General features: G+C 46.5%; 1 protein-coding gene across 3 annotated transcripts in view; it reads right to left on the reverse strand.

Annotated features, from left to right (window-relative positions):
• Positions 1-27,196, reverse strand: part of PLEKHD1 (pleckstrin homology and coiled-coil domain containing D1) — a 47,803-nt gene that overhangs the window by 12,149 nt on the left and 8,458 nt on the right. Inside the window, exons 1-8 of one of the 3 annotated variants that reach the window (XM_075927338.2) lie at positions 20,216-20,359; positions 16,186-16,279; positions 15,190-15,279; positions 14,791-14,867; positions 8,519-8,610; positions 4,760-4,812; positions 1,585-1,679; positions 789-882 (exon numbers count right to left, since the gene is read on the reverse strand). In XM_075927338.2, coding sequence (XP_075783453.2) covers positions 789-882; positions 1,585-1,679; positions 4,760-4,812; positions 8,519-8,610; positions 14,791-14,867; positions 15,190-15,228 — 450 coding nt within the window. In that variant the 5' untranslated portion in view covers positions 15,229-15,279; positions 16,186-16,279; positions 20,216-20,359. Of the gene's footprint in view, positions 1-788; positions 883-1,584; positions 1,680-4,759; positions 4,894-8,518; positions 8,611-14,790; positions 14,868-15,189; positions 15,280-16,185; positions 16,280-20,215; positions 20,360-27,196 lie in introns of those variants that run through there. The other 2 variants (XM_075927335.2, XM_006130294.5) reach the window with 2 other exon arrangements.

Here is a 27,196-nt window from a genome sequence, read left to right on the forward strand (position 1 = left end):
CCTCCTGCACTTTTAGTGCCAGAGTGGGGAACAGCCCTGACAAAAGCCTGAACCAGGCAGGAATTTCAATGCCTGGTTTTTGCCCACTGCTCAAACAGAAGCTCAAACCACCTAGCAAAAAAACAACAAAACTGAAGAACAAGAGCATGAGAGAAGATCTGCATTATGGGAAAGTTCTACAAAACAAAAAAGAAATTAAACTAGCATGGTTCTATGCTCATGTCTCTAAGAACCCACAGACAATAATACAGAATGAGAGCCTTTCCCTGAGGTTTTTGGACTATCCTACAGAGTTCAATGGAAAATAATAGGCCATATTCTGGGTGCTACTGCACCCAGGCACCAAGGGATTTCTCAGAGGGTATAAAGCTAGAAGAGTCACCCTGACATGGGGATTGGAATAGTGGAGGGAAGAGGGGTGAATGGAGTTCCTGTGCCACGTTCTCTGCTGGTATAAGATTCCTCAGGGACCATATGCAGTTTTACATTAGAGCTGCCACCAGGTTGTTGTAATTTAGACCAGGGAAGTAGCCATTTGAAAATCAGGGAGCTACATCTGACTTCTGGACCCTGACAACTCCAGCCCTGTCCTGAAGAGATCTCAACATGGAGGAGATTTTACCCATTTATCCTAGCTACAGAGTTCTCTAGGATGGATCTGATTCTCCATCGAACTCTATAGGCTTTTAAAGTAATTTCTACAGGGCATTATTGGTTTAATCCCTGGTTAGTTCCATAGAACTTTCCCCCAAAGGTTGTTACCACGAAGGGGAAAATCTGTCACTCACCTCCAGTGTTTTTTGTAAGGACTTTGTCAGGCTTTGCAGCTCCTTCTTTTCTTCCTCCACTCCTTTGAGGGACTGGGCTGTCAGTTCCAGCTCCCTAAAAGGCAACAATAGTGCATGTTGTGGTGGGGATTGTAACTCCACGCTCACTACCGGAGACTGTAGAGGTGGCCATTACCATAGGATGCTCCAGTACTGATTTGGAAGGGGAGCTGTCAAGAATCAGAAATGCCAGGCACAAGCTAACTTAAGACTGAGCTGGAGGGAGATGCTCAGAACTCTCTTCCTTTACAAAAAGCGGAGGACGCATTCCTTCCCCTCGGCTTGGGTGGCCGGCTTGGGTACCTTGGCTGGTATGGCGAGAGCCTCTTTCAGTCGACTTTAATGGCTGCCCATGGGCATATGTGCATCACAAATTCTAGGCCCTGAGGGTCCAAATCCATCCACAGCGTCACTCCATTGACTTCAGTGCAATTGTGGCACAGTGACTGCTAGTGTCTGGTATTGTGGCACACGAGTGCCAACAGCATACAAATGCTCCCGTACCATAACTGGCCAGAAGCTTTTGGACCTGAGAGGCAGAAAAATTGCCCTAATCTGCAATACGCACCCAGTTGTGTGCTTATTGCCAAGCCCTTGGAGCGTATGGAGTGATCACCTTCCCATCCTATTTACACTGCTCTAAAAAGGTTGTTTGGGTCCGGATTGGTAAGCGAAATGGAGATTGCTTCTCTCCTGCCATGAGAGTGCTAGCTGTCTCGGCGCCCACCTGGTTTTCTTCCCAGCCCGGCTTCATTACCGTTTGATCTGCTCTTGTTCCAGCCGTAGCTCCTGCACCACTTCTTCAAACTGCTGTTTCTCTGCCTCTAGCACCTGGTTAAGACGCTCCAGCTCCTGCAAAGTCACATGAGGAGATAAGTGCACTGTAGTGCTCAGAGGGCTAACTGGTGACCCCTGCAGTAACTCAATTCAATTTATTGTCACATTATCCTTTTTTCACTTGGCTGCCTCACCATCCCACGTAGACACTAGTGTTGCCTCTGAATCCAACACAGGAAAAACGTGATCATGCATAATTATGAAATCGCAGAATCATAGGAATGTGTGGATGGAAGGGACCTCCAGAGATTATCTACTCCATCCCAGTAAATAAGGCTGGACCCAGTAAACCTAGATGATCCCTGACAGGTGTTTGCCTAACCTGTTGCTAAAAGCCATCAGTAACAGGGATTCCACAAATTCCCTTGATAACCTACTCCAGAGCTTAACTCTCCTTATAGGCTCAGAGCAGTAGCCATGTTAGTCTGTAACTTTCAAATCAAGTAGCCTTGTGGCACCTTAGAAACTAGCAAGAATATATAGAATCATGAGCTTTTCTGGGTAAAACTCCCTTCATCAGATGAGCTGGAGCGGAAATATCAGAGCCACGGTATTTATAACGTGGAGGGGTAGAGGGGTAGCACCTGTTAATTGTAGGACTGGTGCTAAGGAAGCTAATTAAGTGAGCTGGAAGTGTCTCATTCTTAGCTTTGGATATAAAAATGTAGTTGTTAGAGGCAAGGAGACTGACACAGGTCCTACAATTGCCAGGTTAAGCCAGATTTTCTAACCCTTTTATTGTTTTTTGTTGCTTTCCTCTGGGCTTTTTCCAATTTGTTCACATCTTTCCTAGAGTAGTAAGCCCAACACTGCACACAGTATACCCCCTGGTGCCTCACCAGGGCTGAGAAGAGTGAGTCATTTACCTCCCAGATTTTACATATGACACAGTACACCCCAGAGTGATATTACACACTGCAACCCCTTGTTCATATTCTATGTGTGTTCCACTATAGCTCCTAGAATGATCCTTTTCAGCAGTATTCTCTGACACCTAGCCAGTTAGTCCCTGTTTTGAAGTTATGCATTTGATTTTCCTTTCCAATTGTATGTAGTGCTTTGTATTTATCAGTCTTGAATTTTGTTTTTGTTGAATCCAGACCAATTCTCCACTTTGTCAAGGTCATTTTGAATTCTAATCCTGCCCTCCAAAGTGCTTGCAACTCCTCCTGGCTTAGTGCCATCCACAAATGCTATAAGCATATTCTCCACTCCATTATCCAAATCTTTAACGAAAACACTGAATAGCACTGAACACAGCACTGACCCCTGCAGGACTTCACTTGAAATACCCTCCGGCTACGTCTAGACTGGCATGATTTTGCGGAAATACTTTTAATGAAAAAGTTTTTCCGTTAAAAATATTTCCGCAAAAGAGCATCTAGATTGGCACAGATGCTTTTGCGCAAAAGCATCCATGGCCAGTCTAGATGCGATTTTGCGCAAGAAATCCCCGATCGCCATTTTAGCCATCGGGGCTTTTTTGCACAAAACAGTTCTTCCCTGTCTACATTGGCTCTTTTGAGCAAGTATTCTTGCGCAAGAGGGCTTTTTTCCGAGCGGGAGCATGAAAGTATTTGTGCAAGAAGCACTGATTTTGTACATTACAAAGTCAGTGCTCTTGTGCAAATTCAAGCGGCCAGTGTAGACACACCCTCCCTGTTTGACAGCAAACCCTTGATAGCTATTTTCTCAGTCCAGTTTTTCAACCAGTCGTGCACCCACTTTATAGTAAATCTGTCTAGACCACATTTCCCTAGCATGCTTCTGAATACTGGCACTGAGTAGTGTTTGAAATTTGTGCTAGCTGCTCTCCATAACCAGCGATTATGTTTTTAATCATCAGTGCCTTGTCTACACTTGGTGAGAAGTGATGTTTAAAAAGGCTGATAATTCACATGCTTTAGGTAAGATATTTTAAAACACAGCTCACCTTCACAGTCTCCACAAGCCTATGCTACCCAATCAGAATGACAATTTTTTTTTTTTTAAACCACCAGAGTTTTATACCTTGTATGGGAGAAGAGTCTGGCTCACACAGAACAGCAAAGGACTTTTGTCCCAGCACAAAATGTACTAAAGTTAGCCACTCGGTAAAGTACTTATAGCAGCTCCATTAGTGTTATAGAGCCATTGACTGAAACTGGCAAGATAAATTAATAATAAAGACTGTACATCCATATGGCAGATCCAACAGTTCAAACAAAGTGCACCCTTCCAAACCATTTCTGTGACACCCCTCAGGCCTGGAGAATGTCAGACCAATTACGCTCCATGTAGACTATATTTTCCTACCTACTTTAGGAATAAAGTCCCTCAAAACTGCCCTTGCTCCTGTCTATCAGTGAATGTTAAAGCACCCATGGCAAGCTTTCTAAGAGTAGGGATCCAGCCCTGTGCTCATGATTACTCCCTCTCCACTGCTGTACAGCACGTTTACTAGGCAGCTGCTCCAAAGGAGTTAGAAGGGAGCCTAAGTTAGCCCGAAAAGAGGGAGAAGTGGGACCAGCCACTTCTTTAGACTTCAGAAGGGAGCAGAAACTTTCTGAATCCTTCACCCCCTCAAGAAGACAAAGTGAAGTAGGAGGGATCTTTGAACGTCTTTGTGGTGATATAGTGAGAGATCAGGGGCTGAAAAGGTTCCAATAATTTGGGTTTCATATCAGCATTTGAATTATTATTTATTGGAACTGAAAATCCACTGCCCCATCTCTTTTGAATTTCACCCATAGCTGCCTGCCTCTGCTCACGACAGGAATGTGGGCCAGGTACTGCCGCTGGTCAAGGCTGAGGTAGAGCAGCAGTGCTAATGACAGGCAAGGACTAGAAAGAGAGTCCTGACTGCAGAGGCTCTTCAGAGAATGTTTTTATTCTCCGTCACAACAACTTTCAACCTTTCCTACGTGTGACTAAATGCTAACATGAAGGCGGGTGAGAGGGTGCAGTGAGAAGAGCAGGACTGTCATCCCTTCACTTGTCCAAGGGGCATCTAGGAGCCTTTGGGCTTCACATGTCGCTAATCCCTCCCCCCCAATCAACACATTGCCTAAGGACAGGAAGGGATATGATTTGACTGGCTTTGAACAGGAACTCACCTCCTTTTGCTCCCTCTGCAGGCACAGCTCCTCTGTCTCTTCCATCAGTTTATCTGCAAACACACACAAACACAGGCCAAACGCAGGCAGGAAAGCAATCGATAATGCGATGGGATGTTGATGTTCCCGAGGCCCTGATCACACAGAGATGGAGAAAGCAGACTTCCCTATTCATTGCACACATTGAGCTGGGAGTTTCCTAAGGCCAAGGCAACTTTAATGGGATTTTCTATTCTCCTCCTCCTGCCAAATATGTAACAACACTAATACTTGGCGCTCCCTCGGACGTCTTCCTGCTAAGACTCTTACCACATGTCAGGGCGGGGACCCTCATGTGGGGAAGGAAAATATTCTCTCCATGTCACAACTGGAAGAATTCTTTGCTGGAGGAACTCAAGCAAAGGCAGGTTCAGTCACTTGCCCAAAGTTTCACACAGGTCAGTTACAGAGGCAAAACAAAACCCAGCTGTCTTGACTCCTTGTCCCTTGCCCGCACTAGCAGGCCACACACTTGCCACACCCTGAGACATGATCTCTGCTACCAGCCACCCTGGCCTAGCCCTCATTTCCTTTAATGCTCACTCTTGAGCTCACTTCACCTCTCTAGTCAGCAAAATTTGCTCTTTCCAAGGTTGCCCTTATCTGTGTTGTGCTGACCATCAGCTACTAGCAGGGATGCCACCAGCCATCCAGTGTGATGACAATAGCGCCTATGTCCCATTTCCATCTCTGGGGCATAACGTTGTGAAGACACTTGGTCACACTATTATGATGTCCCTTCAATTCTCTTGCAAAGCTTGAAGTCTAAGAGATATTCCTGCGGTGAATGAAGTATCCCAGCCCTGCTCCTTCTTAAGGTCTCCACTGGACTTTGGACTCCTACCGGTTTATTAGCAAGGTCAGTCCCTAGACTTCCTGCACACTCTGATTAACCTTTAAGCATTACTGGATAGGAGACTGGACTAGGATTCCACAGAATGGGTTCAATTTCTAAGTCTGTCACTGACCTACTGGGGGCCATGGGGCAAGTCACATCACCGCTATGTGCCTCAGTCGCCCCATCTGTCAGACAGGTCTCCCATGGAAAGCATTTTATAAACAAAAGTTTAAAAGCACTAGCTAAGAGCTAGGTATTATTATTGTTAGACTCAGTGGAGTCCAGGTCTACACCTGGCACTCCTAGATGCTATGACAGTACAAATGAATAAGCATCTCATTACTCTGTTCTTTCTGAGAGCCTCTTCTGCTCCCCCTCCTGTTCCCTGGATCCTGTCCCATAAACCAAACCCCTTCCACTATTCCCCTGTGAGTGCTGGAGATGCTGTCAAAACCCCCATCATGCTACAGGCTGAAGAGCTTATGCTTCCTGCCCCATGTGCCTCACTGCTGCCAATATGCCAATTCTCCTCTTTCTTACAACTCCTGCCTTGTCTTGGGAGGATCAGGTCTTGCATGGTCTGGCTTCCTGATGCAATCCACCAATATGTGTGGATTCCCAGCCTGAGGGGAGGACTGGACACCAAAAGTGAGGGATGGATGGTCACTCCAGGAGCACAGGTGGTCGCAGTGGAAGGGCGACAAGGCAGTATGAGCACCTCCTCGAGTCTTGACCTGATTTCCCAGTGGCCAGAAACTCTCCTGTCCTCAAAGCCCTAACCATTGATGGGGCACTGATCGTTGAGCAGGATGCTAATAATAAGGCAGAAACCTCAGCAGTTATATGGGAACAAAGCAAGATAAAACAAAAGCTGTCTAATAAAAATGGCCAAGCGTGACAGTACTGAATAGTCACCCTGAACATCCCTGTTATGGATCAAGGGTTATGGAAGCAATGTTTGGCCATGAACCACAAATATCTGCTAACCTAGGACATTCAGGGATGAGTCTTTCCACTAAGGCCCCTTATATTCTTATGGGCAGAATCTCTCTCATGTCTACCATATTCCTCTATGGTTCCATTCCTGACAGAATTTGGCAATGGCATTATACCATAAGAAGTAAACTGAGCAGGGAGACCCTGATGCAGGTGTCTGGAAATGTCCTGGAGAAAGAGGGTTTGTTTGAGAGAATCCTCCCATAGTTTATTCCCAGGTCAGTCCATGGAAGGTTGGAAAACAAGTCCAAGGATTAGAGCAGGGAAAGAGGAATCCGACGATCTAGGTTCTATTCACAGCTCTAACTAATACTAACAAACACTAACACTAACACTGTGTGGCTGTGGGCAAAGCAAAGTCATCTGAGTGGTTTGAAAAATAAAATAAAATAAAATAAAGTTAAATTATAGTAATTAATAACACCCTGTCAACATTGCAGAACATCAAATGGAATATTTTGCACCAACATTTTAACTGAAAATGTTATTGAACTGTGATGTAAGTGAAAATGATCAGCAACTATTTCCATAACTTTTAAAATAAAAATTACTATAAAGGTGTTGATAAAAATATCACCCCAAAATTTAACAACAAGGTTTGAAATAGGCACCAGCTTTTCATGAAAAAAATCCTTAAAGCCCACAAGCCAATTTTAAATAACTTTTGCTTCCAAAACATTTTGCCCAGCACTATAAGTTATCCTCTGTCTAGGGTCTGTGTTTATCCCTTTGGAAAATGGGGATGATATTACTTTCCCACCTCACTCCATTCATTCTTTAACCTTTACAAACGACTTTACAATCTTCAAACTGCATATGCTTTAGAGCTTTAATTATTGTTACTACTATTAAATCCCAGGCAATTTACTGAGCTCTTCCTTGGCACATACTGTAAAACAGAAATGGTTCTGGATATTCAGATTGCCATAGAAAAACTGTAGACATATGTAGGGCTGGAAGGGATCTTGAGAGGTCATCAGGTCCAGTCCCCCTGTACTGAGGCAGAACCAAGTATCCCTAGACCTTATTTTACAAGTATTTGTCCAATCTATTCTTAGAAGCCAGCAAAGATGGGGGTTCCACAACTTCCCTTGGAAGCCTATTCCAGACCTTAAACAACCCTTCTAATGAACAAGTTTTTTCTTAATAACTAAATATATGAAAGGGTTATTAGCAGGAGCTGGCTGACAGAGAATAGCTCCCAGTATTCCTATTAATTATTATTTTACCAGGTGGCTTAGCTTAAGGTGTAAGTACTCGGAGTTACCCAGAGAAACCACTAATTATCTCACTTGTGTGAACTGAGCCATTTGCCTGCCCACAAACCGATAATCTGCCAGGCTAGAATTACCATCACCCACAATGTCACCACTAATGCAGGGGTGACTTTAGATGGGGATTCAGCAATGTAAGAATAAAAACCCTGATGAAAAAAAATCCAACTCCAGAACTGTAGCCATCATAAGAAATGCCACTCCTGAGAAATTAAAACTGGCACACAAGCACCTGTGTGTGCCCAGAATGCAGCTTCCTGATGCTAATTTCCAGAGTCAGGAAGCTCAAATTTTTCAAAAACAAGGGTCACATTGTCCATTGATCAGGTGCCAGAGGATCACAACTGACTGGACACATGCATACTTTTAAGCACCTAAAATAAGTGTCCTGAACTCAACCCCCTAGTATTTGCTTATATTTTCATCTCCCTTGATTGCTGAATAGAAATTGCGGATTTTTTGAGTTAATCAGGCACACAAACTTGCAGCTGATGGGATTAGACCTCACCAGCAGCTACAGGAAGCAGAGACAAGGGTTCTGTTTAAGATTCTACCACCCTAGGGTCTTCTGAGTCTAGAGACTTCCCAGGACAAAAAACTGCTCAAGCCAACCTAAATATTCCTGCTTCTCCTTGGCCAGCTGGAGCCCCTGAGCTTCCAGGCTCTCAATCATGGCTTCTCCCAGTTGAGCATTCCTCCAGGTCCTAAAGAGAGAATGAACAGAAATAAAGAGAATTGAGAAGGAAGCAGGACTGGGAGTTACTGAGTGAGGGGATTCTGTTTTACCTACAACTTCAAATGGAATCTCATGTATTTGATGGATTATCTCATTTTAAAAATAAAATATTACTTCTCCTAAAATGCATTGGAAAATGTCCTGACAAACAATCAATTGAAAGAGATTTTCCAGATATCACATATGAACCTAAGGCACCCATTAGAGATGCCCTCCCATCAATGTAGAGTTAATCTTAGCGGTCCCCCAAACCTGTCCAGAACATGTGCAGCTTCTGACGGTGGCTCCAGCCTCCTCAGGGATAGTAGAGCATGAACTGGGCTGTCAAATCGATGCCGATGGATTGGTAAAACACTGAGTTTTGAGTTTAGTATGTGCAGACCCAAAATAAATAGGGGAGAGCCATTCCCCTATTTATTTTAGGTCTGCACATCCTAAACTCAAAACTCCGGTCATCTGAAGAAGTGGGCTATGCTCATGAAAGCTCATGATACCATCTACGTGTTTTGTTAGTCTATAAAGTGCTACCAGACCATTTGTTGTTTTTTAAGTTTATCTTGTACAGACTAATTCAGCTACCCCCTGAAGCTTCCTATTTCAAAATAGCATGTCCACACTACAGGGAAGCCTTGAAATTAGTCCAAGGCAGGCTCCCTTAATATGGACATGCGATCTCGACTTAGAGCCCCAGGAAGTACTAGGGAGTAATTATTTTGAATGACTCTGGGGAGTAGTTATTTTGAAATAGCAGTAGTGGAGCGTCTACACTACCACTATTTCAAAATAACTATTTCAAAATAAGCATTATTCCTCATGGAAAGCAGGAGTTATTTCAAAATAGAACGGACGCTCCACTTGTTATTTTGAAATAAGGGGAGTTACTTTGAAATAACTCCTTAGTGTAGACCAGGGCTCACATGGCTATCCATCTGAGACTATTTAACCTAGTGAGCCTTAGGGCGGTAAGAGCTAAGCATTATTAGTACAGGCAGTCCCCGGGTTACGTACAAGATAGGGACTGTAGGTTTGTTCTTAAGTTGAATTTGTATGTAAGTCGGAACTGGTACATATTGTAGGGGAAACTCTAGCCAAACATTTCTCCAGAGCTCAGTTTTATTCTCCCACACCTCACTTCCCTCAGTCCTTTATTCTCAAGCTGAGGTGTCTGCTGAGAAAAGCCGCTCCGTGTCTCCCTGGTCTGCTGTGGGGGGCGCTAGCTTCGCGTCTCCCTGGTCTGCTGGGGGGAAGCAGCTAGTGCGGGGTTGCCTCAGCCCGTTTGTAATTAGGGATCCGATGTAAGTCGGATCCATGTAACCCAGGGACTGCCTGTACATTTTTTCTTGGGCTAGATAGGAGAAACAGTGCCATGATTCTGAACTGCATTAATTTTGTAACAAAATAGTACCATGCATAACTTCCCTATTAATTATAAGAGTGTATAATAAACAATCTGCAAACTACACTCTTATGTTTGCAACATTACAAGTGTTTCCTTCCCCTTCCCCCAGCATTTGCTGTTTATTTGTAAATCAGTTACAGTGCAGACAGCTTACCAGCATGCTTTCCCTAATGATGGTTGGCCCTGTGAGCATCAGCCTATTTCTGGCAGCGGGAATACAATGTATAATAGAATTTAAATTTGGTCTGGAGCAATACTTAGAATGATTATTACTGTGATAGCAGTTAGGGATCCGGATGTGAAATCATGGCTCTATTGTACGAGGCTCTGCACGTGCCTCTTTCGCATCACACTGTTGTATAATAATCCCTTTTACTTTCAAATCATCCATGTGAGGGATTTCAGTTCAAATGTGGAATTCCTTTGCTATTTTTAGGGATGGTGCTATTCAGCAACCAATCATTCAAGGGATCCAGGCTTTTGTATAGTTCCTATGGGCTTTCAGCCTAGTTCCTGTTGGCTTTCAACCTAGGTAGAGAGCAACTTCTGGATGTTCAAGGGGAAAAAACTAAAAAAAGAGGAGGCTGAAGGGATATGGATGACTCCCAGAAGGGGAAGGAGACAGAGGAGAGGGCAAAGGTTAGAAAAGGGCATTGCAGTGGTAGGGTAAAGAGTTGAAAGGAAGAGGTTTAGGAAAAGGCCAATGATCCGGACCCAGCTATGAAAGGGGATCATCTAAATTGGAACCACATGCAACGTTATCATCTTTACCTATCGATTCATCTCTTATTTATTCATCTGAATTGATGTGATAGGTACATGCCTGCCTGCCTGCTGCAGTGGACTATCCTACTGTTATACCAGTGGCAGATTCTTTAGCTGCCCTGCAAATGCTCAATGACCTTTGGTGAAACCCAGAATAGTTCTGTGAAAATCTGCTGCCGCTCATTTTCAGAATGACAGTTAAAAGTTTTCTGTGCCAATCAGAAACTGCAGGGGCCACACTAAATTGCAGCAGGACTAAGTTATTCGTGGAGAGACAGTCAAAGGCACAAAGGTCTAAAATGTACCCAGCCCCCACCAAAAATCAAAAGCCGTTGGGAGCTTGACCACTTCTCGTGCTTTTGACAATCTCTTCCTTCAGTCACTTGTCATCATTTGATCTTAGGAAGGTTTGCCTGATGTAGGATGAGAACTCAGGATCCCAGCCTGTAAGGTCAGCCCCTTTAGAACTAGCCTGGCTATTCTGTTCACAGTTGGGGGGTTGGTACATTTTTGCTGAAAAAGATATTTATTCATGAACATTTTTGTGACTTTTCTCTGTTTTCGGACCAGATCCACTTCTAAACCAATCCAATAGAAAACAGAAAAAGCAGCTAAAAAGTGAATATACAGCACCCTATCCTGGGTATATGGACCCATTTTCCAGATTGGGGGAGTCCTCTGAATGCCTGTCGGAGCTAGAAGACCCCTATCCTCTTTGCACCATTCCACATTCAGAAGCTTTCAAGACTTGCTGTGCACCGTGGCTGCTGTCCTTCTAGCCACAGCAGAATGGAGGGGGGATTCCCTTTGAGAAGCCATAAACTCTAGTCCTTAATCGATCAGAGGGGTTTGGGCTTAGTTGCTAAGCTAGAGGATGAAAGCTCAGGACCGTGAAGCAGTTCAAACACCCCCGGGGTAGCAGTATATTTTCACTGAGCCACTAGACTAACCTAGACTAGCCCATCTTCCTGATATTCTAGTGATCTATGCCCCAGTACACTGGCACACTCCACCTGCTCCAGATGTAAAGAAATGGTACCAGTATCTACATAGAATGCAAACAAAGGGGTCAGGAGAGAGGATGTTACTCCCCTTCTGTCTCTTTCTTTCCTATTTGCCTTCCTTATTTACTGTAACCCTTGTCTCTCTATGCTCCCTTATGTTATTGTTATGGAAAGGTAGGCTGTAATGTCCTTTCAGCTTTCCCTTTCTTCACTGCTCAATTTACTGGACAATCTGTCCTTTTTCTGGCTGTCGCTCAGCTCAGCTCCTGACCTGGCTAACAAGTCACGTTACCCTGCTCCCCTTTACACACAGACATGCAAAAACTGATTAGGTGAAGGTCGGCGCCAAATCATTCCTGCAGTGTTGGTGCACGGGGAGGTAAGATGGATGCCGCAAGCCTGTTTTCATCCAGCACAGTGGGTTGCCCTGCCACACTGCTAGAAATGTGCTAGCAGCCTTCTCAACCCCTGCAAACACACAGGGTTGGAGGAACAGAGTCGGGGGCTAGGTGGTTCTAGGCATGAGATGCAAGTGAAGTCACATAAGACCTTGTGCTTTTGGTGCACTCTCTTTGTTAGTGCCCCTCCCACAGTCACTCTGCCTTACCCACACTCTGAAAGGTAAAGCTACCTGTCTCCCAGAAAGAAGAGCCCCAGGTTTAAAACAAACAAAGGAAGTTTTTCTTCACTCAGCGCACAGTCAATCTGTGGAACTCCTTGCCAGAGGATGCAGTGAAGGCTAGAAATTTAACAGGGTTCAAAAAAGAGCTAGATAGATTCATGGAGCTTAGGTCCATCAATGGCTCTCAGCCAGGATGGGTAGGAATGGTGTCCCCAGCCTCTGTTTCTCTGGAAGTGGGTGACGGGGAAGGGGGAAGGGAGAGGGCAGAAATCATGTGAGGATTATCTGTTGTGGCATCTGGTATTGGCCACTGTTGGCAGACAGGATACCAGGCTAGATGGACCTTTGGTCTGACTCAGTATGGCGTGAGAGCACTTTTTCAGAAAAAAACCCCGCAGTCTAGATGGGGTTCATTCAAAAAAACAAAAAACAAAAAAACCCACACCTTTTTCAAAAGAACCCATACTCCTCATTTTTTCAGGAGTATGGATTCTTTTGAAAAAGAGGGTTTTTTTCCAAAAGAACCCCGTCTAGAGTGCAGGTTCTTTTTCGAAAAAACGCTCGCATGCGATTATGCAAATGAACCATGACATTTACAAATCCACGCTTCATTTACATTTTTGATCTGCTTTATTTGCATTCCTCTTTCGAGAGAGGAATGCTGTCTAGACGAGCCGAGAGATCTGTCTTAGGTCTGGTGTATCTTGTCCCTTGTCCTGCCCAAACCAGCCCATCTCTGGTCAGTGCATAAAGGTATCAAACCCTTTGCCTGCACTAGCATTCTTGTTTAAATCTCTCTCCCATGTCCCTGTCCAGTGCTACTCTCAAGGGATACCAGCCACAGAGTCTTATGGACCTGCGCTTACCAGGGATAGAAACTCAGGAGAAAAAAACGCCAATGGCCAATCAATTTATACTAACATCCCAGCTGTGGCTGGCATAAGGGGAGCTGCACTAGGGATAGGGCCGAGTGGGGACTGTGGAACAAAACAAAACAAAAAAACTCACACAAAGATAAATTCTTGTTGTCTCGTGCCCAAGACCTCATGGATGATAGGCAGGGCTGAGCTCAGAGTGGGGTGCCGGGATACCAGGGCTGAGCTGGGCACATATTCCATGCAGCCCTGAGCACTTTTCACTTGACTATGATATGCCGTCCACACCCCACCATCCCCTGAACACTTCCCTCTTCACAGAAATGAGCAGTCCCATCTGCACATGCTAATATCCTTAGATCAACTCAGCTGAATAAGAAGCCTTTTTCTAATGGGGCCCAAGGGACTACGTCCAGTGTACTAGGTCCTTGAGGAAAGGCTGCAAAGTGCTATTTCCTTTAAGCAGCTGAGCTGAGCCAGGCTGGGGAGGTTCTGAAAATTTCCATATGCTTTGGGAGAGTCCCCATCACTCAGTTCTCTCTCCAGCCCCTGCCTTTTGATGTCACGGCAAGACCTAAGGGAAACATGCTTTGGTGTTAGAGCCAGTGGCTTCCATCCTCTAAGTGCTTAGCAGTGAGATCATGCTAGGACTAGCGCTGGACTAGCCTTAAATCTTTCCAAGGTTCCAGCAAGATGCATAACCAAACATGCAGATGCCTACAGCACTGAGGCTCTCTAGAAGGGGGCTGAAAATCCTGAGCCAACAGATGCTATCAGGGGATTTACTTTACGTCCTGATTTCAGGAAATGCCGACTCTTTTGCAGAAGTAAATACTCCTTGCCCTTGCACAGCGTGTGTGCTGGGATCTGGGCAAAAGGACCCCAAGGTCACAGGTCTAGAGCCACTATTGAAGCCTCAGGGTTGAAGTAGCCCTTGTGACACTTGTGCTCCGTCTCCACAGGGAAGCTTGACTGGTGCATGGCATAGTCGTGATTTCAGCCCTAGGTCTCCTTCATCCTGCCCCCATCTCACCCAAAAGTCCTTCTCCCTGAGGTGCAGGGAGCTTCTGTGAAGCATGATCCTCGAGCAGGATCTTGCTCTCCTCACACAGCAGAACTGCACTGATTCTGTGAAAGGACCTCCACACCTGAGGAGAAGGAGCAGGACAGCAGAGACCATGTGGCATTTCATCACTTCCAGTCCTGAGGATAGCCAGGGGTGTGTTAGCAACCATAACTTTAGTATGATGGAGGATGCTTTGTCTGAACTTCAAAACGCTTTGGTTTTGGTAGGGAGCAGAAATTGCCGAGGTAAAAAGGATTTGCTTAGCTAGGGAGGAGCATCTCAGCTCTTCCACACTGTCACTCTTGTTGGGCCTGGTTCTCCTCAAATGCCCAGCACCTTCCCACAATTCAGTACTGCAAAGAGAATTAAATCATGGAAATAACGCCCCTCTCCCCCTCCCCCGCCCCCCGCGCTTACACTTTTCCAGACTCCTGCAGCATCTCCAGCCACTGAGCCTGCTCAAATTCGGACTCTGCTGCCAGCACAACGTTACCCTGGAAAAGAAGAATCAAATGAGAGAGGCTGGTGTGAGCACATGCACACGTCCGCCATCGCGCACAAACTACCCCTGTCCCTAGTCAGGTTCCAGGTACCACAGAAAGTGCCACCACTGCAGTTCCTGGTATTAATTGTTCCCTCTTGTTAGCCCATTCTGCTGCTTTAGCTCCAGGGAAACAGCATGGGGAGTGCTGAGGCACACTGGGCAGGCAATGGCCCATGGAAGGGAGGGTTGCAGAATAATACCCAGGGTGGTCAGTCCAGCACCTTGCACCCACACCATGTTCATTGACCTGAAAAAGAGAAAAGTTCACGCACATGGAAGTCCTCATGGGAGATCTTCATGGCAAAAGGCATGTTGGGTTCTTCTTTGGCTTCCACAATGCAGCCCCCCAGAGGTATGACACCCTGGTGATGAACCAGAGAATTTAACTCAGTCAGTAAAACTTCACTGAGCAACTGCCAGGCATAATCATAAGTGATCAGGAACTGGACCCTGATTCCTAGCCCCAGACTTGGCTGCCAGCCCGTCCTCTGTGCTGGAAGCATCACACAGGCACTAGGCAGAGTCCTAGTAAGCAGGCAAGCTTCACATCACCCAGGGAGCTCCCTGCAGCGGATTAAAGAGAGGCATTAACTGACTTCTAAGGGAGTCTCATCCTGTCCACCTGCACGGGGAGGGAGGTGGCCAGGATGCGCAGGTGATAGGGAATGGGGAGTTCTACTGGAGTGCGCTCAAATGACGAGGTGGTGTCTCCACTTGTTGTCCCTCTAGCCTCTTTTCCCTGTGGGGCTTTGTTTCCCAGGCACATAACATATCCATGGCCCGAGTGTCACTGTGACCCAGGGCCTGATGGAATTAGACCAGCTAAAGTGCATGGGATTATTCTGTCCTGAAGAGACTGGAGGGCCTAGAGAATAAGAGACTGATGGTTCCCACTAAGAGAAATGCATGTTCTGCTTCAGCTCACGTGACAAAGCCCAGGGAGCTGAAAGAGCCTGAGTCCTCTTTCCTATACTGCAGGTGGGTGGTTTGTGGGCTTCATGCATGTAACTATGAATTATTTATAGTTAGTGATTAGTAAAGCAATAAACCCCCTGATTAGCATCAGAGAGACCATTCAAGTGGTGTGCTAGTGGGGAAACTGAATTCATGTCAGTTTTCAGGAGAGGTTAATCCACATCCCCAAGTGCCTTGGTGGTTCCTCAGGATCTAACTACAAGGCTGGAGTCAGAGAAGCTGCCTCTTCAGCTCTCCATGTGCTTGTGAGGGGCCAGCTGGAGTCAGAGAGGAAATCCCTGGGGAGTGCTCACCTTGGGGTGGATATTGAAGTACTTATTGCTTTCAAAGTTCTTCTTCTCACTCTCAGAATAGTACAGCAGAAAACTCTCCTTGATGATGAAGAACCTGAAAGGGGACAGAGAGAGAAAGCAATAAACTCCTACTAATATTTATCCTTTCTAAAGCACTTACTTCATCAGAGCACTGAACAAACATCCCCTAATTGATCCTTACAGCAGCTGGGAAGTTTTATTATTCCCACTCTATAGATGGAAAAAACTAGGCAGAGAAGTTAAGTGACTTGCTCAAGGTGACTCGGCGATTCAAATTTATGCTTGACATAAGTGGGCAGACCACTGTCCAGAACAGTAGACTTGTAGTAGTGTGTGCTAGTGATGAAACTGGCCCAGTGAATCAGTCTCAGAAGAGGGGTTGGAATGTCAAGGTTCCTTGTGCCCAGTCCTGCGCTCACTCCACTAAAGACTGTAAGATAGTTTTCCAGGAATTACTAAGCAGCAATTCTGGCAAAGTTGTCATCCTTTGTCATCCAGAAATAGAATTCTCCCATATTAACTCTTTCTTGTTCTCTTTGATTAGGTTTAGCAATACTCAGATGAATAGGATATGCAGGCACAAAACATCATAGCTTCTGTAAAGGAAAACTCTGGCCTCCCTGCTCCATTAGAATTCTTTGAGCATTTTCTCAAAATTGTGAATAAAGTTTTTTACACCTTCAAAATGCTATTGATAAAGCCCTTCCTCACTTTAGGAACTCATGAGTGAAGAGATAAGGTACTGTCGTATACAGAAGCTGGCTAAGAAACAAAAAACAAAGAGCAGTATGAAAATGGTCGGTTTTCAACATGGTAGAATATGGGACCGACATGCATAATGGGCAGGGAAGTCGATGGGGTCATAACAGTTTGTACCAGATTCTGGTTTTAGGATTGGTGTTCTTCAGTGTATTTACCAATAGCCTGCAAAAAAGGGGTGAACAGTGAAGTGGCAAATATTGCCACACAAAATGATGTAGATTAGTTGAATCAGAGAAAACTTTGAGGAATTTCCAAGGGACCTACCAAAGTTAAGTGAGAGGACAAACATTATAGCAGATGGTAGCCAATGTTGAAAAATATCGTAAGCAATACTCATTGTAAGGAATATTGAATTTCCATATAAACAGTTCAAATTTAAAGCATAACTACTTAGGGAAAAGACCGGCTGAGGTGAGTGGGCAGGGGTGTCACTATGGATGGCTCAACAAAATCTTCTGATCAATATGAAGCAACAGTCAAAACACAGGAATAGCAAAATCCCTCGTGAACTTAATGGAATCTCTAGCTCATCTCCTTTTGGGGGGGAAATTCCCTCTAACTGGGTGTGTGTTTGTTTTATTTTGTGGGTTAGTTGATTTGTTAGTTACAGGGCTTTAATTGTTTTTTAAAATGTATTTTATTTTCTTGTAGCATTTTTTGTTTAGATAGACAGACAGACAGACAGACAGACAGATAGATAATGCTGTCAGTATCAGAAGGCCATTCTCTAAAGCAATGGTACTCTCTCCAGTACATCGAGTTCACTTCAAGTCACCCTAACTCAAATAGGACATGGTAGCAATCGAAGGAGTACAGAGATGAAAGACGTGGAAAGAATGCCATGCAAAGAGCAGATCACAAGATTCATTCCTTTAGTGAGGACATGACAGAGGTTAAAAATATATTTAGTGGCACAAAGGAGGAAAGCTTTTCTTTCCACAAGAACTAGGGGATCCTTGTTGAAAATGAAAGGGAACACATTTAAAATTGGTAAGAGGCAATACATTTTACACAACACAAAACACACCTATCACACTTTGGGAAGTCACTATCCCAAAGTCTGGAGGCTAAGAGCTTAGTAAAATTCAAAAAAGAATTCAAAGTTTATGTGAATAATGAAAATATTCCCAAGTTCTGTTAAATAGGATAAATAAAATAGAAGCACTATTTCCTGTTGAGTGTCAGGACATAAACCACCCACTAAGAAAAGAGGGGTCAGGGAGAAACTTCCCCCCATTGTCAGGCCAAACCCATCACTATTTTTATTATCACTAATAATGTTTATGATAGTGATGCCTCAGGGCCAAACCAGATAGGACCCCATTGTGCTAGGTGCCGTACAAACAGAGAGTAAGGCTACATCTAGACTGAGGCACTTTTCCGGGACACTGGAGGTATCCTGGAAAAGCTATGCTGCATCCAAGCAATGCGCCCGCTTTTCTAAAAAAAATTTCAGAAAAGTGGATGCACTCTTTTGCTATCGCTGTAAACCTCGTTTCACAAGGAAGAAGGGATGTGTTGAAAGAGGAGGTTTTTCCAAAAGAAAAGCAGAAAATGACTCTCATCTTTTTTGCGAATCTTTTTCCGACTTTTCTTTGTAGTGTAAACATATCCTAATAGATTATCCCTGCCATGAAGAGCTGACAGTCAATAGGCCGGACAGACACAGGCTGGGGGAAGGGTCAGGATTCACAGTGATCCGTGTGATGGCAGCAAATGTTAGTGCCAGGACTGATTGATTGAATTTGACAGGGGAGCTGTTAGGAACGGATCAACTAAATGGGAAAAAAAGGGCAGGGGGTGAGAGAATGGGGCAGGAAAGATGAGGGTGAAAGGGGAAGGTGTGGAAGGAAACTAAGGTGAGGGGGAGAAGAGACTGTGCTAGAGAGAGAGAGAGAGGCAGAAAGAGCTGGAGCAAACAGCCAATTAGCATAAGGACAGGGAAAGCCCAATCGACACAGGTTACAGATGCAGGGCTAAGAACTAGACAAATCTATTTTTCTTCTTCTTAGCATTATTTTGGAATAGAAATTATTGAGAGAAATGACAATATGGGTGCCCCACGGTGCCTTTTTTGTAGCTTGTCAGAGTACAAACACACTGAATGACACCAAACTCAGCCAATGAGACCATGAGTTAAAAATATTACACAGAATAAAGACTAACTAGTGGATTGATGGTCCCGAGGGCAGGACACTTAGGTCTGAGAGTGGGTGTCCCATACTTTCACACCACTGGCATATCCTCAGAGTTGCCAAGCTGACAGCACAAGGGCTCAATGTTTTCTCTCCCTCAGTGTTTCTAAAATTCTCAGGCTTATCCTGATAATGATTAATATTGCATTAGATATGTGCTAGCTGCTGCACTGACCTGTTGGCTCACCGTACTTTGGGTGGGTCTTGACTGCACCCTAGAGGTGTCTCTAGAAACCTTGTCCTCAGACGTACCCCATGAGTTACCTGCTAACCCATGTCCGGGACCAGAGTTTGCTCTAGGGACAGCTTGGGAAGGGACTGAAGGATCCAGAGAAAGGAAGAGGCTGAGACATCCCCATGCCTCTAGCACTCTTTGCTAATACAGTTTCAAAAAAAGATCAAAGCTCATTTTCCCAAAGCTGACTGTGGCTCTGTGTGACAGTGCCTGACACAGTGGTTCCATTAGGTTTCATCTCTGGGTGACAAGAGTTGGGATTTTCCAATACATTTACACTAATGGAAAATATATCAGCATTTACTGCTGAGGCAGCTCCAGACCTGCTGGGATCCAGGGATTCATTCTACCTCAGTAAATCAGAAGTGCCCTGTCGTGGTACCCTGGCAAGGAATCAGAAATATCCAAACTGGCTGACTGGCTAGTTTTGATTCTGAAGCACTTTGCTCCAGTCCTTTGTTCCCCTTGGCTGCATGCCAGTATCCTAGCTATTTGTTTGTTTCATCCACTTGTTACCCTTGATCATTGTACCAGTCTCACCCGACGGTACCCGCCACCCCTCCCCCCTTACTGCCACCCGCGCGCCCTTGCTACAGGTCGTTGAGGTGTTCTCCCAGTTTCAACTTCTTCCCAGGGGGGCCCGGGCCCACCCTCACTCACAGGCCCCAGCCCAGGGCCCTAAGGACGCGGAACCGCCTAGCTCTGGTCCGGCTGACGGGGCGTCCTGCCGTAACGCGCCAGCCTACCAGCCCTGCTGGGCTCTGCCCTGGGCTGCTTCCTTTCCCCGCCCTCGGCTCTCCCACGCCGGGGGGTTTACCTCGCCTTTGGCCGACAGGCTGCCGGCACCGCTCTACCCCCCAACCAGGGGGTTGGTCCCGCCTGCCGATTGGGGCCTCCCCCAGGCCCTTAGGTGCCGACTCGTGGTGCCACCCCCAGGGCTTCCACCCGGCTACCCGTCCTCTTTCCCCCCCCCCTTTTGCCATGGCGGCGGCGTTTTAAACGTCCCGCTGCTTACGTCCTCCATGACGTCATTGGCCGAGGCGGGGCCGGCCAGCTCCGCCGCGGGTTGTCTGACGCGTGGGGCTCTCCGGGCAGGGGAACGCCCCCACGCTAGCCCTGCTTCTGCTGCCGCACTCTGGGCGTGCCGCCGACGCGTCGGCCGGCTCTGTCAGCCCCGGTGCGGCATGTGAACACGCCACGCAGCGCCGGGCTGCCTCCTCCCGGGTGCTGAGCAGCGCCTGCTCGGCGGGATTTGCGGTGCGGGGCAATGCTGCCCCGTCACAATCATTAACTCAGATTGTAAGCTCTTCCATGTTTCTAAAGTCTCTAGCAGAGTGAGGACTTGATGCCTGATTTGGATCTTGCACCATTCCTGCAACAAATTTTTAAAAATAGCGTTTTAAAACCAATCTTCTGCAGGCTTTGCATCGCACACACTGCAGCTCTGTGCTAGCACATGGAAATCAGAATGTGAAACTGACTAGCCACAAATACAAAAGTCTATTGCACTGAGAAAAATAAAAGCAGCAAACTGTAAATGGTGAAAGTACATTACTTAAAAAAAAAAAAGGATTTCCATTTCAACATCATATGTTATTTTCAACATAAGTAAGAACATCTTCTTTTTAAATATGTGTAATTCATAAATCCAAGCTCTGTAGTTTGGTATTAGTTTTTTGGTTACTTAGTGCTCACAATAATCCCTCTGATTTAAATTTTGCTCCTGAGAGTTGAGCTTTGGACAGTGCTGTGCTTCTGGGGGATTAATGACATTTGGTAAAGTCCTGACCTCTGAGAGGTTGGCACAATCATGGAGATTTGGAATGATACAAAAATGAAACAGAATTCAATGATAAATAACACATGTGAATAATAATAAAGGGGAAAAACCATTTAAAACCTGGGTTACTGATGGGTACCTCATACATATTACACACATATATCAGGATCTCTCCATACAAGAAAGGCCATTGTCAGTAGCCTAGGCTTGACATTTTATAAACATTGACTTCCAGGACAAAGTTATCAGCTCACTGTGTAAGGACTCAGAGACCGTGAAGGGGGAGATGGTTAAGGCAGTGTGAAAAGGGAAGCATAAGGCTCACAGAAGGGGGAGGGGAGAAGAGAAACACAAATACAGCAGTGGGTGAGACACACAGAATAAGCAGTTACACCAGGTTTGAATTAGGCACAATGAGCCAGCTCCCCCTTGCACATCAATGTCTCTGAAAAAGCAAAAGCTTCAGAGGGGTAGCTGAGTTAGTCTGTAACATGAAAAACTTAAAAAACAATAAATAGTCTAGTAGCACCTTAAAGACTAACAAAATATATAGATGGTATCATGAGCTTTCATGGGCACAGTCCACTTCTTCAGATGAATGGAGTGTTGGATGTCCAGATCCAAGAATAAATAAGGGAAGGTAGGAGGAAGTTGGGGGGGAGGGAGGAAAAAAATGGAGGGGAGGAAGAAAAAAGAGAATCTGACCCAATTGTTCTATGGCATTTGGAAGCTGCATGCCCAGCTCTCAAGAGAAGTTCCAGCTGCCATATTTGTGTCTAGCTTTAGCCAATCTCAAGCTAATGGCTGCTGAAATGATGTTGCAATTAAATGTAGGGATGGAGATGAAATTATAGGCATCAGAAGTATTTGAATTGGGTGAAGGTCAGCAGTGTTGTGCTCTTGTAGGGTTAGAAAGCAAAAGAAGTCAAGGCCCCCATCTCTGGTGACAAAGTGACTTTTTTGTAGCACAGATGGCTCTTGAGGTTGGTCAATATCTGCAAAGTGTTTTGAAGAGATAATGGGCCACACGCTCAGTATGAGGATCAGCAGAGTTTAAAAAGGTCACTGAGGCTTTACTTTAGCAGGGCTTTTTTGGCACCGGTCCGGGATTAAATATAGCGAGTTCCAGATGCTGGACTAGTATGATTTTTTATTCCCTGTGTTGACATGAAAAACAAGTGAACTCTGTGACAGAAGCGCCTGTCTTTTCTTCTGCCACTTGGAATAGTTGTGCTTTCCTTGTCTGGCTTATATTCCAGAGAGTTCCGGCTGGAGAAGGAGACCTTGGGGAAGGCCAAAACGTGAGGAACAGAAGTCCAGATCAAGAATGGTTTTTCTCTCTCTCTAGGGTAGGGAGCCAGCTCTGGGGGCCCTTTTCAGTAAAAGTCAACCCTTATTATGCACCCCTATGGCCATCCGTAGGGAACTTTCCAGTGGATTTCCAGAGGTGATAAAAGCTCTGGAAGGTGACAGTCTCTGTTTAACCACAGAGCAAGCACAGGAACAGCTGCAGCTTCTCAACACCTCTTCAACTCACACCTGACTCCTGAGCTAGAGGGATCACATCCAATGAGGAGAGGGGAGGGAGCTCACACTCCAATGCCCATCAACGACTTTGACCTCTGCTGAAATGGCCAACATGGCACCAACCACTAGTAGTGGGCTTGAAACAGGGCGCTCACATTTGTCCATTCAGAGTTGAATTGAGACCCCCTCGACCCCCACCAAAATCTCGTTCCTTGTAGGTCACCAAATAGCTGTGAGCAGACAGCAGCTTGCAGGCTCTGCTAACTTAGGCCTCCCTACTGCAGTTGTGAGAGCACACTGGCTGTGTCACCCACACAGAGCCTCCTCTATTGCAGTGAGCCCCACATGGGCACAGCAGGCTGCCCACCTGCTACCACCTGCACCCCAGAACCGGAGGCAGGATTTAGACAGGCAACAAAGTGAGAAAGCCTCTTCCTCAGCTTGCCTCCCTTCAGTCCCCTGTGAATAAACATTTCCACGGCCAGTGTCTTTTCTGAACCGCCAGTGCCTGCCGTGGCCATGTTGCTGGAAAGTCAGGTCACGGCAACCTCAGCAGTATTAGCTCCAGTGCCTTGCTCAGCAACAGCCCGGGACCTTGTCTGCCTCTTTCTTGGGTCTGTCCAGGCACTATCAGCAGGCAACAGAGGAACCACGTACTTGTTGGAGGTACAGGCAGTCCCCGACTTACGCGGATCCGACTTATGTCGGATCCGCACTTACGAACGGGGCTCTCTCGCCCCGGAGGTCGAGGTGGCAGATTGCTGCCTGCAAGCTCTGGGGCGAGAAAGCCCCGTTCATAAGCTGCTCCCGGTGCCCCTGGTCTGCTGGAGACGGTCCCCAGCAGACCACAGGCACTGGGAGCGAAGCCGCAGCAGCGGCGGGTTCAGTCCCGGTGCCCCTGGTCTGCTGGAGACGGTCCTCAGCAGACCAGGGGCACCGGGACTGAAGCCGCAGCCGCGGCGAGGTCCCGCGCCTCTGAGACTTTGCCAGAGCAAAGCCTCAGAGGCGCGGCACCCCGCTGCCGCTGCGGCTCTGCTCCCCGTGTCCCTGGTCTGCTGGGGGCGGAGGGAGGCGCAGCTAGTGTGCCGCCCCCCCAGCAGACCAGGCTTTTGTTGTGGACCCTGGGGCAGAGCAGCTGGGGCGCTTGTGGCCAGACAGACTAACCCCATATCATCCATCTTATTTGCCTCTCTGAAGCACAGGGCAGAGAAGGAGCAATAATATCAGCATAGTCTATGCTGGCTCATCTGATCCTGAGAAGCTGAAACACAGATATGTGGATAGAGAGCAGCTAAGTCAATAAGCTGGCCTCGAGGCTGCGGCTGGCACCTATGTTGATTCGAACACACACAGTCCCAGGAAGAAGAATTTCCCACTGAGAAAACAATGTCCAGTACTTCAAAATTTAATCATCTCAATTCTCTCTTACAAGTGTAAATTAAGTTCACAACTTCCTTGTAAGAACTGGTCTCACAGCAGACAGACCAGCATCAATTGGCATTACAGATAAGAAAGAGAAATACGTGACCCCATGATTATAAAAGATGGGCCCAGCACACACTCACTTTGAGTGTCATTCTACCCTCTACCTGCTGGTCGGGTTAGGTGTTTGACCTCCCGAGGTTCTATGGGGACGCCCACCTCGTATTTTCGTCTTTCCTAGGAATTGAGGGACCGGCCCTGGCCTGACATGCTGGAGTTGAGAGGCACAGAAGGGGGTAAAAATGGTACCTGGATGTGGTCCTCTGTCTTAAGTGTACACATAGAAAGAGTAAGCTGTTACTTGGTATCATTATTTCTATTTTTCTATCTTTATCTTCTTTGTAACCATTTTTTAAGACCTATATTTTGCTAATAGTTAAGAAATAGAATAATAGCCATTGCAACCATATGATTTATAAGCTTCCTCAATAAACCTGTAACTGTTTAAGCTTTAACCTGACTCCTTCAGTTGCTGTAACAGAACCAAGCACAATTTAAAAGAACTTCAGCCGGTCTAAAGGGACAGTTATAGGAAGAGCTTGGGCGTTTGGATCTGTGTCACTCCCAGGTGACAGGATCCACTGGGGCATCTTTCAGTCTTTCCCCAAGGCTGCCCGCTGCGAAGGAATTATGAAATTCTAGCAGCTGAAATCTAAGATGTAATAAGCTCTTCCTATATAACGGGGCGTCTGTTGGCCTGCTGGCCACCCTCTGCGATGGGACCCCGGTCCTAGCAGTAAAGGCTAGGACCTTTTCTCGGAAACATACACACACACACACTGCCCTGACCATCGGCTGACAGCGCTGCCGATTGGTCCTGCAGCGCCGCTCTGGGCACTACTGGACCAACCCGGCAGCACCCCAGCTGCTCTGCCCCAGGTCCTGATTCAGCCGCTGCTGGTCAGTTTCAGCAGTGGCTGAATCAGGACGCCTGGGGCAGAGCAGCTGGGGTGCTGCTGGGTTGCTCCAGTAGCGCCGAGGAGCGGTGCTACTGGAGCAACCCAGCAGCACCCCAGCTGCTCTGCCCCAGGCGTCCCCAAGTCAGCCGCTACTGAAACTGACCAGCGCTGACTACAGGAAGCCCGAGGCAGAGTTGCTCTGCCCCAGGCTTCCTGGAATCAGCCGCTGATCAGTTTCAGCAGCAGCTGACTTGGGGACGCCTGGGGTTCTTAAGTTGAATCTGTATGTAAGTCAGAACTGGCGGTCAGTTTCAGCAGCGGCTGACGCCAGTTCCGACTTACATACAGATTCAACTTAAGAACAAACCTACAGTCCCTATCTTGTACGTAACCCGGGGACTGCCTGTACTGAGAAGCCTGCAGTCCTGGGCAGGGGTGTGGTTGCTCAGCAGGTGGCAGCAGGACGGTTGGGCTGCAGGGAGCATGCACGTAACACTGGAGATGGGGCGGAAAAGGACACGCTTCTGCCCTGCTCCCCTGGTGATGTGCCCCCCAGTGCAGTGATAGGTCTGGTGCATTATGATTTTGCTCTGGCTCCACTCCCACCACTGGCATTTGTATTGTAGTGCCTGGGGTGGGGAAAGGGTTGAGCTGCTAGTTGGGAGATCCTGGTAGGAATAAGCAGTTGCAGGGGGAAGAGGGGGGAATCACAAGTCAGAGCAGCAGTAGCCCAGCAGTCCATCACCTGCCATGGACTTTCCCGGCCAGAACACCCGCAGTGTCCAGTCAGGGAAGCCAGATTGCTGCTTCTCTCTCAAGGGGCTGCTGGCAAGGGTGCTGTTTTCCAGTGAAAGGATTTGCATGGCCCGAGGCATTAATCTCTCCCTTGCCTCCTGGCTGGAGAGGATGCTGCCAATATCACTTCAGATTATTGCTTATACAAAACACAGCACACATGTCACATTAAGGGCAGATACACTCAGACTGTCAGGCTTGTTCCAGTACTAGACCTCTCCCAGGCACTCTGGGTCAGTAACCAAAACAGCAGCTAAATGAAATCGCTTGGGTATATGGGGAAAGGCTGGTAAACTGAGGCAGCCCTGATCACTGCTGTTTCTTCCCATCATCCTCTGATCCCTGCAGGACCTGATTCTTACTGCCTGGCACCTTGGCAGTTATTTACACCTGTGCAACATGAGTGTGAGTTGCTAGTGTTCCGATCTTGTGTAAATGACTATTCCAGGGGGCGGGTCAGAGCAGTGGAGAATCAGGGTTGTTCTTGCTCTTTTATGCAAGCGGAGCCAAACCTTGCAATTTTTATACAGGCAAAGTGCCCACTCACTTTAACAGGAGTTTAGCCTGAACTGCAGGATTTGGTCCACATGCCACCACCCTGTCCCTAAACTCATTCAGTCACAAGCACTTTGTCTGATAGAGCTGGGTATCGTCAATGAAGTGTCTTCAGGAGTCAGAAGCTGTATCCTCCTTACAGTGGTAGCTACTATTGATCTGTATTTGCTCCACTCCAGCCCCTGGCATTGATAGTCCCAGGGCAGGAAGGAAGGTTTCCACTGTTGCTGCAGAGATAGGAGGTGGGGAGGGCAGTGTGGTGTATGTACATATGGAGAGGGATGGGAGGGCTGCATAAAATGCTAATGAAGGGAACTCATCTAGGAAAACTTGTTTTTTCCAGCTGGCTTGCATCCAATCGTGGCCAACCCCACACTCCCATGCACTCAGTAGCCAGTTAGACCCACTTTCTTGGGGCACCTCCATTCACATTTCAAATGGAAGATTTTAATGACAGATACAAAATTAATAATAAAACCAGTTCTGTGTTCCTTCTCTGTAATAGTAAATCCTCCTCCGGATGAGGGCCGTTTGTGGCAGGGAGAAAGGAAATGGGTATTCGTGTAGAAACCTGATCTCAGGGGTTTGCAGTTAGTAACCCATTGAGACACCTGGGGATAGTTCATGCCTCTCCAAACTGGCAAAAGGGTGAATTGTGTGCCAGATTAGAATCACTAAATAGGAATTTCCTCAGCCCTGCCCCCATAATAGGGTCATAGTAATCAGACATATGTCCCAACGTGTGGTCCATAAAGGACTA

This window comes from Pelodiscus sinensis, chromosome 5, assembly GCF_052426305.1.
Source record: "Pelodiscus sinensis isolate ZL-2025 chromosome 5, ASM5242630v1, whole genome shotgun sequence".
Taxonomy (NCBI): Eukaryota; Metazoa; Chordata; order Testudines; family Trionychidae; genus Pelodiscus; species Pelodiscus sinensis.